The following is a 16,621-nucleotide window of genomic DNA, read 5'->3' as shown; positions in this document are numbered from 1 at the left end:
TTTTTCTCAGATCAACAACGCTTGAAAGTACGCCATGTCAGTGTCTAAGTAAATCCACTGCTAAACAGAAATGGAGCTCAACATAAAGTGTTTGTTGGTGTCTGTGTTCGTGTGGCCGCTTCAAGCTCAACGCAGAAGCAAGAAATACAGTGTAGGCAGCAGATTGTGATGAAGTTGAGCTCAGCTGCTGCCGTGGCCACGTAGCAGACGTGCTTTCGAGCAATGTCTCCTCGGAGTCCACAATGACTTCAAAGTTCACAATGCGACAGTTTTCCTTTCAGCCAGAGGGCACAAAGGATTACTGGGTACAGTGTTTAAATGCGCTGAACTGGTAAATGAATGTTTTTGCAATGGGCTTGTTCTCTGTTTTTAGGGTTGTTTTAGTGCTCACTCGTTGATTTGCTTTGGTGCTTCCTCCTTTTTACTTCATTTCATTCTTTTAGGAAAGTCCAAATGGAAAGCTAATGATAAAATCATTAGGGGGTATGCCTAAGGAAAACAAACTTACAGCCATGGAAATGAATGGAAACAAATACAACTCCAGGGACCACCGTCTCCTTCAAGATATTTTATTTTGTACACCACTTCCATGAATACATTGATTGTTTTCCTATTGTTTCCAGAAACCTGGAGGTTGTGATGTTACACAGATACATTGTATACACAGTCCCAGATCTATTATATTGGTCTCAACGGAGTACAAGTCTTTTTTTTTTGCAACCACTTAATCATTATAACGTCTCCATACAATGCTGCTGTTTGACACATTCATATTTGTAAGTCACCTGCATTTCAATCATGTCGACCGATATACACTGAGTGTACAAAACATGAAGAACACCTGCTCTTTCCATTACATAGGCTGACCAGTCAGGGGGTGGGCAATTCCAGTCCTCGGGGGCCTGATTTGGTGTCACAGTTTTGCCCCTGCCCCGTCTAAAACACCTGACTCCCATAATCACCTAATCATGATCTTCAGTTTAGAATACAATTAGATTAATCAGATGTGTTTGCTAGGGATCGAGAAAAAGTGACACATATCAGGCCCCCGAGGACTGGAGTTGCCCACCCCTGCGTGAACGCTATGATCCCTTATTGATGTCACTTGTTAAATCCACTTCAAATCAGTGTAGATGAAGGGGAGGTGACACGTTAAAGAATGATCTTTAAGCCTTGAGACAATTGAGACAAGGATTGTGTATGTGTACCATTCAGAGGGTGAATTGGCAAGACAAAAGATTTAAGTGCCTTTGAATGGGGTATGGTAGTCGGTGCCAGGCACACCGGTTGGTGTCAAGAACAGCAACGCTGCTGGGTTTTTCACGCTCAACAGTTTCCCGTCAAGAATGGTCCACCACCCAAAGGACATCCAGCCAACCTGACACAACTGTCGGAAGCATTGGAGTCAACATGGGCCAGAATCCCTGTGGAACACCTTCGACACCTTGTAGAGTCCATTCCCCGATGAATTGGGTCTGTTTCAATATTAGGAAGTTGTTCCTAATGTTTGGTATACTCCGTGTATATAATTTGAGACTGGAAATGTAATGTTCAACTCTTTCACCACATATAATCGTAATTCTCACACAGCTGTTGCTAATATTCATATTTCAACATTGATGTTTTCAAAAGTTTACTTGCTGAGCTTCTGTACACAGTTGCATGACGAGGTATGGCAGTCTATTGATGGCTATGGCGATGCAAGTTTTAAGACGGCTTTTGCTGCTGTTGTTTTCGTCCGTGTTTACTCTTTTGCGGTAAAGATGAGAGAATTTACTAGGCAGACATTCAAGTTTTATAATATGAAAGATATGTTTTGATTCCCCAGAGAGGCGAACAAGTAAACTCTGAAACATTCTTGCGATACAAGACAGACAGCACTAGACAGAGGTACATGCACACCAACGAAGCTAGTCTCAGAACACGCAAAGACACTCCCTATACAATGGCCACCTTTTTCACTCATACTGTCCGAAATCGCTTTCTGAAATCTCTTCCATGCATTCCTGGCTTCTCTTGCATGGATTTGTCTTCTCAGTGTACATTGACATGTTATTTACATTCAGTAACAGCTAGTACAGGTGTTATATGTTTGCATTTTTTATACAGTGTATATCATTACTGTTGAATATAGATCCTTTTGTGCAACCTATATATGGAGATTTACAAACTGTACAATATGGGGGGGGAGTATTTACAATGGGCTTTCAGACATCAATAAACAAAGGAGCGGCTCGATTCAATCCGGAGCGCGGACAATCTGTGTTGTAGTGTGATTGAAATGTAAAGGTCGTTTCTGATTGAGCCGACACATGCAGCGATTACCGCGAAGACATTATTTTCAATGTCAATCGCTCTGTAACGCTGATCTTCCGGGCTACTGATTTGAATCGAGCCCTAGATATGTTTGTTTGTTTTACGTTTTCTCCAACTGTAAACACTGAGCATGTTCAAGTGCAATGAAACTGTGCCACATCCAGAGACAAAACCACAGATCTCACAAAGCAGATGGTTAAACACACTGACCGTGTTCGGATAATGAAGGTCTCATGTGCTACTACATAAAAACACGTCACAGTTTGAGTGCCCTTGAACGAGCTCCCAAAGAAGTTATTCGCCTGCTAGCAGTATGTTAGATTGTCCTGAACAGGACCAACATCTACTCTAGCCTACTTCTCCCTTTAAACTCATACCTCTTGGCTGTCCATTTTAAAAGTGCACCAAAATAGCAGTCTGATTCCCACGTTGATTGATCAGAGAGCTTTTTTGAGTTCAAGATAAAGTCACTGCTGGCTGGGGATTGATACGCTAGCATTGAGTGTGTGCTTTTGTAGGACTTATTTATGTGGGTTGTGATATCAACACTGTCCATGGGTCTAATGCAGTATGCTTCTATGTTTGCTTATAGCTTGGAATCGCAGCAATGTGCATGACAGTGCAAAGCTAACGGTACCAATGTTTTACTTTGGACTCTAAACTTTATAGCAATGGCTTTTGTGAATTATCTTTGCAAAACGACATAATATTATCCTCTGCATTTCATATTTTTAAAAAAATCTATCAACTATCATACTTTCTTTATAGTTATTTTAATATAAAATAAATACTTAGCTATCTGAATTTCAATGATGACTGAAAAAGTGCTGAAATAAATGAATCAAGTATGTATGAATATGTAATCAAATCTAGTAAATGATAATAAATCCAACATAAATACAAAATGTTGTGAACTTCTGTTAATAACATGTTGTGTATATACGAATGTTGAAGGATTTAAAGCAATCTTTCTACAGGTTTCCTAGAAGTGGTATCCATTCTTTTAAAAAGGGAAAATAGATCATGAGAAGGACATTAATTATGAAGAAAAGACATTTTCATAGATGACTATCAACAGCTAGGTCCTTTCCCTTTAGCACATTGCAAATGCTCATTTTGTTTGACTGCAACAGGCTACTAGATAATGACTTATCCTGTGCAAATAGTTTGCTAACTTTTTTTTTGTTTGCCTTCAAAAATGCAGCTGTGGTTTCAAATCTGTAACTGCAATGTAACATAAGGCATTTATTCCACAAAAACTGTGTGCAAATAGTTTTTGGTTGGACCTTGCTACAAACAGCAAGGTCAATGTGCAAACTTAACAAAAATGTATATATTTTGATCGTTCATATCATATAAGAAGAGATATAAATAGCACAATGTTAAGAAATTCATTGAAATGTTTTCCATTTAGTCCTATCCTCAGATTAGGTGTTTTAATAACCTGAACCACAAGAGGGCAGTGATGACATATGGCCCTGGAAAGAGTCTGCCAGTTTTACATAATTGATGGCAAAAAATGTAAACAGCAGCACTATCCAGACTATGGTACATCTACAGGGCATCATCAGGAAGGATTAGGACTTCCTCCATGGTAAGTGAGGGACCGTACCACTATTAACCTGTGTTTCACAGTAGGGTTCATCACTTTCCGAGTCTGCGGGTGGGGACGCCTTTTTCCACTCCTTCTCTCCGTCATCAGAGTCTTCCATTGCCGCAGTAATGAGAGGGGGAGATTTCCTGAAAGGGAGACAGAGAGGTGGAGTCAAGATAACAGGCAATGAATGTTCTCGAGACAAGATGACTCAACGGTCCGTATTCATAGCCTGGTCCCAAATCTGTTGAGACGTCTTGCCAACTCCTATGGTCATTGGAGTAATAATGACCATAGGAGATGGCAAAACAGCACAAACTGATCTGGGACCAGGCTACCATACTCACAGATGGGTCAATGTAACGATGGTACAGTGTGGCTAACCACAGTACCTGCATTCTCCATTGTGTATACCTGTCTACAATCTTGTGTGTTTATCGCTGCCAATGTATGATATGTTGTACTTATCCCTCTGGCATCGTGGAATAGAATATTGTTCTTCTGTCACTAGCATTTCCGTCTGTCTAGTATTGCATAGACAGACCTACATCCACGTCTCTTTAATATACTGTATGAAATCTATCAGTACAGTTGGGAGAATTAAAGAGTTAACCTGAGTGCCAAATCTAGGTCCAAAAGGCTCATTAGCTTCTACCCCCAAGCCATACGACTGCTGAACAATGAATCAAATGGCTACCCAGACTATTTGTATTGACCCCCCCTCCCCGTTTACTATCCATGCATAGTCCCTTTACCCCTACCTACATGTACATATTACCTCAATTACTACGACTAACCTGTACCGCCAACTCGGTACCGTGCCAATGTGACCACAGACAGTGTGGTGAAGAAGGCACAACAGCATCTCTTCAACCTCAGGAGGCTGAAGAAATTTGGCTTGTTACCTAAAACCCTCACAAACTTTTACAGGATACCTATGGCACCCATCCTGCCGGGCTGCCCCATAACCGCAGGGCTCTCCAGAGGGTAGTGAGGTCTGCATAACGTATGACCGGGGACAAACTACCTGCCCTCCTGAACACCTACGGCACCCAATGTCACAGGAGGCCAAAAAGATCATCAAGGACAACCACCCGAGCCACTGCTTGTTCACCCCACTACCATCCAGAAGACGAGGTCAGTACAGGTGCATCAAAGCTGGGGCCGAGAGACTGAAAACTAGCTTTTTTTCTCAAGGCCATCAGACTGTGAAACAGCCATCACTAGCACAGTGAAGCTGCTGCCTACATACAGACTTGAAATCATTGGCCACTTTAATAAATGGAACACTAGTCACTTTAATAATGACACTTTAATAATGTTTACATATCGTGCATTACTCATCGCATATATACTGTATTGTATACAGTCTATTGCATTTTGCCTATGCCGCTTGGTCATCGCTCATCCATATATTTATATGTATATATTCTTATTCCATCCCTTTACTTATATTTGTGTGTATGAGGTAGTTGTTGTGGAATTGTTAGATAACTTGTTAGATATTGCTGCACTGTCGGAACTAGAAGCAAAAGCATTTCGCTGCACTCGCAATAACATCTGCTAACCATGTGTATGTGACCAATAAAATTTGATTTGATACCGGTACCCCCTGTATATAGCTTCATAATTGTTATTTTATTGTGTTACTTTTTTTACTTTAGTTTATTTAGTAAATCTTTTCTTAACTCTTATTTTCTTAAAACTGCATTGTTGGTTTAAGGGCTTGTAAGTAAACATTTCGTGGTAAAGCCTACACCTGTTGTATTCGGCACATGGGACAAATTAACATTTGATTTTGATTTGACATCTTGCTATCTTTGACCTCTTTCTGGTATCTAATACCAGGGTATCTCTAGGTATCCCTAGGGTATCTCTAGGTATCTCGTTGACCTATTGGATATCTCATACAGGTATCTCAAACCTAGGGTATCTTTCTGAGCGTTTAGGGTGAGCGTTCAGCACCATGCGGAGGTGTCTGATACCTGTCCCCACTCTGGGTGATGAGTCTCCTGCACGTCTCCATCTGCACGTCCAGGCCTCGCTTCATGGAACACATCTCCATGTACTCGTGCAGGTGTCGGTTCATGTCACTCTTAGCCGTGGCCAGCTCCAACTGTGGAGACGTAACGTGAGACAATCCATACTGTAAGTTTGCTTTCTGGTGTTGAAGTGTCACCACAAACATGTTGGAGTGATGAGGGGCAGGATCTTTGCAAGCGCAAAACCAAAAGGCTGCAGTCGTTTGCATAAATCTTTTTTTTTCTAGTTTGTTGTCTTCTTTTAGGTCGATTGTATTTGTCCTTCCTATCGTTGCCACGGGGAACAGAGAAACTAGCAAATGAGCAAGCAAGAGGAGAGCTTCTGGAAAGACTACACTACCTTCAATTTGTTACTTCAATGTATCTTATCATCTACATAGGAACTCATTTCAACAGTGATTCATGTAAGCACATGGAATGGCTGACTTGTTCATTTCCATAATTTAATCATCCCAGAGAAACGTCTATGTATTTACGGCTCTGTTTACATCTCTGCAGGCTTATAAATAGCCTTATCCTGCAGCAAAGTCCTCATATTGTACAATCTCCAGGGGGACAACTGTGGTACTTAGAGAAGGGCTTTTGTATGTTTGGGTGTGTCTCACCTCGATCTGGTCGATTGTCTCCTGATACTCCTTCTCTCTAGTCTGGAAGAGGGACTCTGTGTCCTTTATCACCTTCTCTATGGACTCCTCCTGCTGCTGCGTGGTGTGTGTGCATGTGTGTGTGTGCGTGTGAGAGAGAGAGAAAGACATTGTTTTGTGCTTATTTGCCTAATATACATGAGATAAAAGGAATGTCAATCAGTATATGGAAATGTAATATACTGCCAATCCATTGCATAAGTACAGCTCAATTCCAAAGTGTCTCTATTGCCCTGCCTCTGTGTGTGTTTGCTACCAGCTTATCTCATTTACACTGTGATCCACGGATCAGGACATATCAATGTCACAGTCATACATGCAATGTTTAAAGTAGGACAGAGACACATAGACAAGGCGGCCCAACCATAAGAATAATTCATAAGCAGGAAGTACAGTGAAACACGCCCTTTAACACAGTTCTGGGATCAGCTTACCGAGCCAGCTCCTAACATGAACCATTACAGTGGTAAATACAAAACTTAAATCAGCCAGTGGCTAGTGGCAGGTATAGTGGCCTACCTCTCCCTGGGTCTCCACTGCTCCCAGAGTGTATCCTGGAAAATCCTCCCACAGCAGCAGAGTCTCCTCAGTCTCCTCCCAGGCCAGGCTGTCACAGTCGTCCTCAAACTCACACTCCCTCCTGCAATAGTATGGCTTACTAGTTGTACATATATTTACACACTGAACAAAAATATAAACGCAACATGTAAAGTGTTGGTCCCATGTTTCATGGGCTGAAATAAAAGATCCCAGAAATGTTCCATACGCACAAAAAGCTTTATTCTCTCATTTTTCCTGCTAGTGAGAATTTCTCCTTTGTCAAGATAATCCATCCACCTGACAGGTGTGGCATATCATGAAGCTGATCAAACAGCAGGATCATTACACAGGTGAACCTTGTGTTTGGGACAATAAATGGCCAGTCTAAAATGTGCAGTTCTGTCACACAACACAATGCCACAGATGTCTCAAGTTTTGAGGGAGCATGCAATTGGCATGCTGACTGCAGGAATGTCCATCAGAGCTGTTGCCAGAGAATTGAATGTTAATTTCTCTACCGTAAGCCCCCTGCAACATCGTTTTCGAGAACTTGGCATTACATCCATCCGGCCTCACAACCGCAGACCACGTGTAACCACGCCAGCCAAGGCCCTACACATCCGGCTTCTTCACCTGTGGGATGGTCTGAGATGAGCCACCCAAACGGCTGATGAAACTGTGGGTTTTCACAACCAAAGAATTTCTACACAAACTATCAGAAACCGCCTCAGGGAAGCTCATCTGTGTGCTCGTCATCGTCATCAGGGGCTTAACCTGACTGCAGTTCGGCGTTGAAACCAACTTCAGTGGGCAAATGCTCACCTTTGATGGCAACTGGCAGGCTGGAGAAGTGTGCCCTTCATCGATGAATCCCGGTTTCAACTGTACTGGGCAGATGGCAGACAGCGTGTATGGCGCTGTGTGGGCGAGCGGTTTGCTGATGCGACAGTTTTCAACAGAGTGCCCCATGGTGGCAGTGGGGTTATGGTATGGACAGGCATAAGCTAAGGACAACGAATGCAATTGTATTTTATCGTTGGCAATTTGAATGCACAGAGATACCGTGACGAGATCCTCAGGCCCGTTGTCGTGCCATTCATCCGCCGCCATCACCTCATATTCTGTACATAATTCCTGGAAGCTGAAAATGTCCCAGTTCTTCCATGGCCTGCATACTCACCAGATGTCATCCATTGAACAAGTTTTGGATGCTCTGGATCGACGTGTACGACAGCGTCTTCCAGTTTCACCAATATCGAGCATCTTCACACAGCCATTGAAGAGGAGTGGGACAACATGCCACAGACCACAATCAACAGCCTGATCAACTTTATGCGAATGAGATGTGTTGGGTTGCATGAGGTAAATGGTGGTCACACCAGATACTGACTGGTTTTCTGATCCACGCCCCTACCAATTTTATTAAGGTATCTGTGACCAACAGATGCATATCTGTATTCCCAGTCATGTGAAATCCATAGATTAGGGCCTAATTAATTTATTTCAATTGACTGATTTCCTTATATGAACTCATGAACTCTTATATGAAATTGTTGCGTGTTGCGTTTATATTTTTGTTCAGTGTAGTTTACTGGCCGACTCTGGTCCGCTCATTGCTTACAAGTGACAGACTAGTCCTGGTGATGAGCAGTGTGCAAGCTTTTAATCCAGACCAACTCTAACAGTCCTGATTCAAATAATCATGGTCTGAAATTTAGAGTGTCTCCCCAGTTGTGGTGATTGAGACTTTATCAGACCTCGATTGCTGACCATTTCCACATAGTTAGGACTCACAGCTGGTTCAGCATCCTCTGCATCTCCTCGTTGATCTGATTGGCTGACGTGCTACATGACTCCTCATCATTGCCCCTCTCGCTCTCAGAGATGCTGGTTGGTTCATCCCCATCACCGCCTTTAACCGACTGGGCCGCCTGCTTTCGGGGCCGGCGAGTCAGAGTGGAAGGAGGTGTGGCCATCTGCTAGATAAAGGTGGAATAACAGTGTAATAGCAGTGTGATAAAGGTGCAATTAACATGAGTTGACCTAGAAGATATGAGTGGACTTGCTTCCACAGAATGGGTCATGCTGTAATTATACCAATCGACGATTGCTCCAACAGATCTAGAATCATCTTACCTTGGGAAAATCCTACACTTAACCATTATGGTGGTAAACGCTAAACTGATCTCATATCAGTGTCTAGGGGCTACCTAACATATAGTATAGTTAGTTGTATAGTGGCCTATAAGCAGTCCTGACCTGGAAGATCTGGATCATGTCTTCACAGTTCCTCTGCTGGGCCACATCACACAGGCGAGCTGTGATGTCGATGCGTCTACAGATGTCCATGTCCACCTTCATGGCCTTCTCCTGGATCTTACTGTCCAGATCTGACAGGTTCTGATAGAGAGAGAGAGAGAAGGAGAGGAGAGTGAGTGACCATCGCAATAGGAAATACGTGTTCCCAAATCTTATTTGTATTTTAAAATACATTTTTGAAGTAAACCGCACCAATGTGTTACCAATTAGAGATGTTCTACGATTTTATAACTCAAAAGTGAGTAGGGCAAAACTCCTATTCTAAGCCATCTCTCATGGGACTACTTTTGAGGTATACAAATCTCAACAACTTGAGTGAGCTATTCCAACGTTGCTATGAGGGACTCACGTTGCTCATTAGGCCTTTGAAGAGGACCAGCTCAGCTTTCAGCTGTTTCACCCTGAGAGCCAGCTCATCCTGACACACCTCACTCTCCTGGAGATCCTGTACACACACACACACATGCACACACACACGCACACACACACACACACACACACACACACACACACACACACACACACACACACACACACACACACACACACACACACACACACACACACACACACACACACACACACACACACACACACACACACACACACACACACACACACACACACACACACACCATTTGCATTGCAAGTATGACATAACATAACTGATTATAAGTATGCATAATAAATAGAATGGGTGGTGTATTGCATAGTTCATTTGTAGTTCTTTCCAGCTCAAGTTACACAATACACTATCTCTCTACTACTGCTTTCCAATCAACCCAGCTGATCTGAGGTGGAATCATAATGTTAGTGTGATGGGAAATTTTAAAAGGGGTAACCTGCAGTTCAAACGATAACAAAGCAGTCGCCCTCCAGCTTTTTAGGTACACAGCTTAGGGATGGGGTGTTCGGAGAAATGCAACCACTATCAAATTCATAGATGGTGCTATGGACACAAGGACTCACCATCCATGAGCTCAAAATGATAGTTTTACCATGTTTTAAAGCTACATTATACAGTGTTTGTTTACAATTACATTGTTTACCAACAATGGAGTAAAACCCACTTCTATTTTGGGTTCTGAGGGGGTTTGACTGTTGAACTAAGCTCACGAGGCATTTACATATGTTTTGTTTTCCAAGAATCAATGGCTATATGTAATTTATTAAAACATGTATGTGTAACCGATGTGAAATGGCTAGCTAGTTAGCGGTGGTGCGCGCTAATAGCGTTTCAATCAGTGACATCACTCGCTCTGAGGCCTTGAAATAGTGGTTCCCCTTGCAGAGGCCGCGGCTTTTGTGGCGCGATGGGTAACGATGATTCGCGGGTTACTGTTGTCGTTGTGCAGAGGATCCCTGGTTCGAGCCCGGGGCGAGGGGATGGACAAAAGTTAAACTGTTACATTGATGCTGTTGACCCGGATCACTGGTTGCTGTGGAAAAGGAGGAGATCAAAAGGGGGGTGAGGGTAACCGATGTGAAATGGCTAGCTAGTTAGCGGTGGTGCGCGCTAATAGCGTTTCAATCGGTGACGTCACTCGCTCTGATGGGTAACGATGCTTCGTGGGTGACTGTTGTCGGTGTGTGCAGAGGGTCCCTGGTTCGGGGACGGACGAAAGTTAAACTGTTGCCCTTTATCATTGACACAGCTAAGGGCTTACCTCCTCCAGCTCAGCCACTTTCTCCTGGAGGTCCACTCTGAATGTATATTCTTCCTCCCATCTGTTGAAACACACACACACACACACACACACACACACAGTGATCATATAGATGAGAATGGAGATGGATGAGGAAGTCATCACCACAACATCGCACTATCATCACTGTCTCTTCTGGGGAGACAACTTCCAATTACACACCCAATTTTAGCAGTTCAATCCCACAATCACCATTATTGTCTATTTAGGCTATTCTAGTACCTCAATTTTCCCGACCATCTGTAACTCAGTGTAGATAACGTTGTCAAAGGCCACAATGTCTCACAAATAGTATCATAGTAACACTGGATCGAATCCCCAAGCTGACAAGGTAAAAATATGTAATTCTGCCCCTGAACAAGGCAGTTAACCCACTGTTCCCCGGTAGACCGTCATTGTAAATAAGAATTTGTTCTTAACTGACTTGCCTAGTTAAATAAAGGTAAAATAAAAAATGTATGTAAAAAAGTTCCAAATAACAGATAGAAACCAGGCAGACAGCCTAATACCATCTCCTATAGGCTACAGTGTTGTGCTCATGCGGTTCAATTAACCAATAAGGCCCAAGGGTGTGTGGTATATTGGCCATACATCACAAACCCCAGAGGTGCCTTATTGCTATTATAAACTAGTTACCAACCGTGGAGGCTACTGAGGGAAGGACGGCTCATAACAAGGGCTGGAACAACGCAAATGGAATGGCATCAAACACCATGGAAACCATGTATTTGGTGTATTTGATACCGTTCCACTGATTCCACTCCAGTCATTACCACGAGCCCATTCTCCCCAATTAAGCTGCCACCAACCTCCTGTATTACCAAAATAACTAGACCAGTAAAAATAAATGTTTCGTCATACCCTTGGAATACGGTCTGATATACCACAGCTGTGAGCCAATCAGCATGCAGGGCTCGAACCACCCAGTTCATTCTAAAGTTTAATGGAGTTTGTATATCCACGTTGTGTGCCTAATCTCCCTTACTCAGCTGTGTTACGGAACAGTAGCCTGTTGTTAACAGCAATGCCTTTAAATTGTTTAACTTGGGTCAAACATTTTGGGTAGCCTTTCACAAGCTTCCCACAATAAGTTGGGTGAATTTTGGCCCATTCCTCCTGGCAGAGCTGGTGTAACTGAGTCAGGTTAGTAGGCCTCCTCGCTCGCACACGCTTTTTCAATTCTGCCCACTAATCTTCTATAGGATTGAGGTCACTCCAATACCTTGACTTTGTTGTCCTCAAGTAATTTTGCCACAACTTTGGAAGTATGCTTTGGGTCATTGTCTATTTGGAAGACCAATTTGCAACTAAGCTCTAACTTCCTGACTGATGTCTTGAGATGTTGCTTCAATATATCCACATCATTTTCCTACCTCATGATAACATCTATTTTGTGAAGTGCACCAGCCCCTCCTGCAGCAAAGCACCCCCACAACATGATGCTGCCACTCCCATACTTCGTGGTTGGGATGGTGTTCTTCGTCTTGCAACGATCTCCCCCTTTTTCCTCCAAACATAACGATGGTCATTATGGCCAAACAGTTCTATTTTTTGTTTCATCGGACCAGAGGACATTTCTCCAAAAAGTACGATCTTTGTCCCCAAGTGCAGTTGCAAACCGTAGTCTGGCTTTTTTTATTGCGGTTTTGGAGCAGTGGCTTCTTCTTTGCTGAACAGCCTTTCAGGTTATGTTGATATAGGATCGTTTTACTGTGGATATAGATACTTTTGTACCTGTTTCCTCCAGCATCTTCACAAGGTCCTTTGCTGTTGTTCAGGGATTGATTTGCACTTTTTGCACTAAAGTACGTTCATCTCTAGGAGACAGAACGCATCTCCTTCCTGAGCGGTATGACGGCTGCATGGTCCCATGGTGTTTATACTTGCGTACTATTGTTTGTACCGATGAGTGTGGTACCTTCAGGCATTTGGAAATTGCTCCCATGAACAAACCAGACTTGTGGAGGTCTACAATTTTTTTTCTGAGGTCTTGGCTGATTTCTTTTGATTTTCCCACAATGTCAAGCAGAGAGGCACTGAGTTTGAAGGTAGGCCTTGAAATACATCCACAGGTACACCTCCAATTGACTCAAATGTTGTCAATTAGCCTATCAGAAGCTTCTAAAGACATTACATAATTTTCTGTAATTTTCCAAGATGTTTAAAGGCCCAGTCAACTTAGTGAATGTAATCTTCTGACCCACTGGAATTGTGATACAGTGAATTATAAGCAAAATAATCTGTCTGTAAACTATTTTTGGAAAAATGACTTGTGTCATGCACTATAGTTTGTTTACAAGAAATGTGTGGAGTGGTTGAAAAACGAGTTTTAATGACTCCAACCTAAGTGTATGTAAACTTCCGACTTCACCTGTATACGGTTGTCACTGTTTTTAATGTTGTTGTTTTTTATTGTTGAACCCTGACTGCACAACAAATTTCCCAATTGGGACAATAAAGATAACTTGAACCCTACTTTCGGTTTTGCCTTAGGTATACACTGTATAAGTTGAATGGAAAATGAAGTTGCATTCTATTCTAGCTTCACACAGCCCCCTGGAGACTTATTACACAAAAACTCATTGTATGTTACTGTATTGTTATGAGACAGTTGTTTTTCATGCGATCTAAGGCAGATGGTTGGAAATGTTCCCATGTTGAACAATTTGACCTTCTCAATAAAAGAGAATTAGAGGAAGGTGTTTCAGCTGGCAAGGCATAGAGGCTGGTGAACAGAGAGTTGACGTTGCCTTGTTGCCATTAACATTCAGACAGTTGATTATAGGCTGTAGTGAAGGTTACTGGTGTCATTTAGTGATGTCAGCATCCTCTCACAGATGCTGCAGAAGGCGAGTGCAATGGGTAGAGGGGGTGAGAGAGAGAGAGAGAGAGAGAGAGAGAGAGAGAGAGAGAGAGAGAGAGAAACAGGGAGTTTGTGTGTGGAAGAGAGAAATAGAGTGGGAGAGGGTTCAAGTGAGAAAAAGAGAGCAAGAGAGGGAGTGATAGAGAGAGTGTGAGAGAGGAAGAGAAAGTGGGAACAAGAAAAAGAGAGAATAATGTGAACAGCTGCTAGCGGCCCCACTAGCGGTCACAGGTTTCAGTACAGTGCTGCATTGCAGGTGGTGAGACGAAACGCAGATGGGCGGAGGAGGGAGAGGGAGAGCGCGCGAGAGAGAGAGAGAGGCCATGTGAGAGAGAAAAAACATTGTACTGCTGACTTCTCCCCAGCCAATTCAGCCCACTCTAGATAATCTCCTATTGGATAAGAGTTTGGCCAGTGCTGTTCTTTTAAACGCTGTAATTAACCATGTTTGAACTATGATCCCCAACCAGCCTTTAGTGAAGCTTTGTAATGGCATATCACTTGGTACAGGGGCAATTTGAAGACAAAAAGTAGATTGGCTAAAACCAGAAGCCATCTTATGGAGGATGATGATGATGCCTCTTCATTTCAACTCAGTTCTAAGAAAGCAAAAACACACTATGGTTGATTAGGCTCAAATCAGGTTACTGTTAGACAAGACTCTGGCAGAAGGACACAGATGTTATGGTATCTGTAACTATAAAAAGGATCACTGATTAGTAGAATCGGGTGTGTAATTAGAGCAGGGCTGGGGGGAAAAAAGCCTGCACAACCCCTTCACTCTCCAGGAGGAGGGTTGGCCAATCCTGGGGTATAGAGACAATAAATGACATCACACATCAGGCCTACAGTTGACAATAACATAGGCTTAAAGCCCCAAGCCTTTAACTATAATGGTTAGACCGCTTCATCCATACCTGCGTTTATACTCATCCCTCTCTCGTTTCACCTTGCCCAACACGTTGTACAGGGCCCGTATCTCAGGGGTGATGGTGTCGATTTGTACACCTACTCCGTCCGTTTGGGCACAAGGCACACCCGTGCCTGTTATGCGCGAATCCCTCCCCGCGCCAAATCTGCGGTCGTGGTTGTAGGACCAAACGGCGCCGGGAAGGAACCGGGGAGGCGGGTTAGTACACATACCAGTCCCAAAACGGAAATATTTCTCGTTAATGTTGGATATCGTCTCGCAAGGATCGGTAGGGGTTAATAAAGGACTGATGGAAATATGTGGAGTGAGTTGGTTGGAATTGAGGTTGCAATTCGAGTCAGTCAGAGTCGAGTTCCTAAATACTGATTTGCTGTTGGACTCAAAGACGGGAGTTGTAGCCCTGTTGAGTGATGGAGAGAGAAGGCCTCCGGGCAGGTATGCAGAATTATTGACGTTCTGGAGGGGGATATGTCCGGGCCTAACTGCGATGGACCCTACGAAACCAGTCTGGACTCCCATTTCCTTAGTCAATGGCTTTTTCCTGTGTCCTTCTCCTGAATTGTCCTCATTATTTTCCAAAGCCTGCTGAAGCTGCTTCTCCAAAGCTTTATTCCGACGCTCCAGCTCATGAACTTTAGCCAAAAAGCAGCGGAAGCGCAAATTCAAGGTCTTGAGAACACTGATGTTGGAGCCCAAGTCATTACGCAGGGCCATCGCTGCGGGGGGCGGCGGCGCACGGTGCATGTTGTTCAGGTGCAGATACCCGAGTCCCGAAGGTGGCAGCGCACTAAATTCCAGGCCAGATAGCCCATCTTGTCCAAAGCCAGTGTGCTCACCCAAGATGAAGCCTGAGTCAGGTGCACCGTATGAGTCTAGGCCTGTCATGGAAGAATCCGAATTGCTGCCCATCTGGTTATGCTGCTGTTGCTGAACCAGGTACGCGTTCTCCCCCAATAACGGATTCATGCTTGCATATGAAAATCTGAAATGTTCGAAATCCGGCATGAAAACAGACTTCTTAATTTAGCTTGAAAGCTAACTCCTGATGCAAATAATGGCCTCACTTGCTCTATCCCTAATAGCCTTGCCCTGTGAAGAGTTAGCACATGCGTCCTACCAGGACAGAATAAGATAACTGAACAAAATCAAATAATTTATAGGCTATAGGTAAAAAGGTGCTATTGAACAAGTAGAATATTCCACGTCTTAAAATTACACCCGTCTGTGACTGAAAAAGCCGCAGCAAATCAAGCGGTGAAGGCTACCTGGCTGGCCGCAGCGCAACTACTAACTTTGGCGTAGGGATGTCTGGCGATGTAACAGTACAGTCAAGACCATGGCCAGGCAGAAATTAACAAGCTACTGCGGGTTTTAACTACCGCCATGACTAGAGTAAACGCGCAATCACCTACTGCTTGGCTTGAGTAAATTCTCGACACGTTTCATTAATGTCACATTGTGTGTTTATTTGACCCTACACGTGAGTAATATCAATGGCATTATTGTCTGTAAGTCTAGCTTTGTCACCATTATTTCAATCAAAAATGGCTCACGGTTTAGGAGTTTTACGGCACCTTCAGCATCCATTGGGGACGTCAGAGAGAGCCCATAATAACGTTGCCTGTAAGGTTCTCTGCTCATATTGTCTAAAAGCTATGGGCTACTG

The 16,621-nt window shown here is 43.3% G+C and overlaps 1 protein-coding gene across 6 annotated transcripts; it reads right to left on the bottom strand.

Moving 5' to 3' along the window:
- Positions 1–1,772: 1,772 nt before the first annotated feature.
- Positions 1,773–16,372, bottom strand: LOC112229841 (non-homologous end joining factor IFFO1). Of its 6 annotated transcripts, none has more exons than XM_024395924.2 (9): positions 14,942–16,364; positions 11,123–11,183; positions 9,805–9,900; positions 9,396–9,536; positions 8,931–9,115; positions 7,116–7,236; positions 6,558–6,650; positions 5,896–6,026; positions 1,773–4,056 (listed from the first exon to the last, which is right to left on the bottom strand). In XM_024395924.2, the coding sequence occupies exons 1-9, from the start codon at positions 15,958–15,960 to the stop codon at positions 3,894–3,896; spliced, it is 2,010 nt and encodes a 669-aa protein (XP_024251692.1). In that variant the 5' UTR covers positions 15,961–16,364; the 3' UTR covers positions 1,773–3,893. The 6 variants fall into 6 exon arrangements, with proteins under 6 accessions (XP_024251692.1, XP_024251693.1, XP_024251689.1 ...); XM_024395925.2 differs by having other exon boundaries at positions 8,931–9,112; positions 14,942–16,360; XM_024395921.2 differs by having other exon boundaries at positions 6,558–6,653; positions 14,942–16,358.
- Positions 16,373–16,621: the final 249 nt, after the last annotated feature.

Source organism: Oncorhynchus tshawytscha, linkage group LG31, assembly GCF_018296145.1.
Source record: "Oncorhynchus tshawytscha isolate Ot180627B linkage group LG31, Otsh_v2.0, whole genome shotgun sequence".
In the NCBI taxonomy this organism is placed as follows: Eukaryota; Metazoa; Chordata; class Actinopteri; order Salmoniformes; family Salmonidae; genus Oncorhynchus; species Oncorhynchus tshawytscha.
Note: the sequence above shows the minus strand (reverse complement) of the source record. Positions and strands in the feature narration are given on the sequence as shown.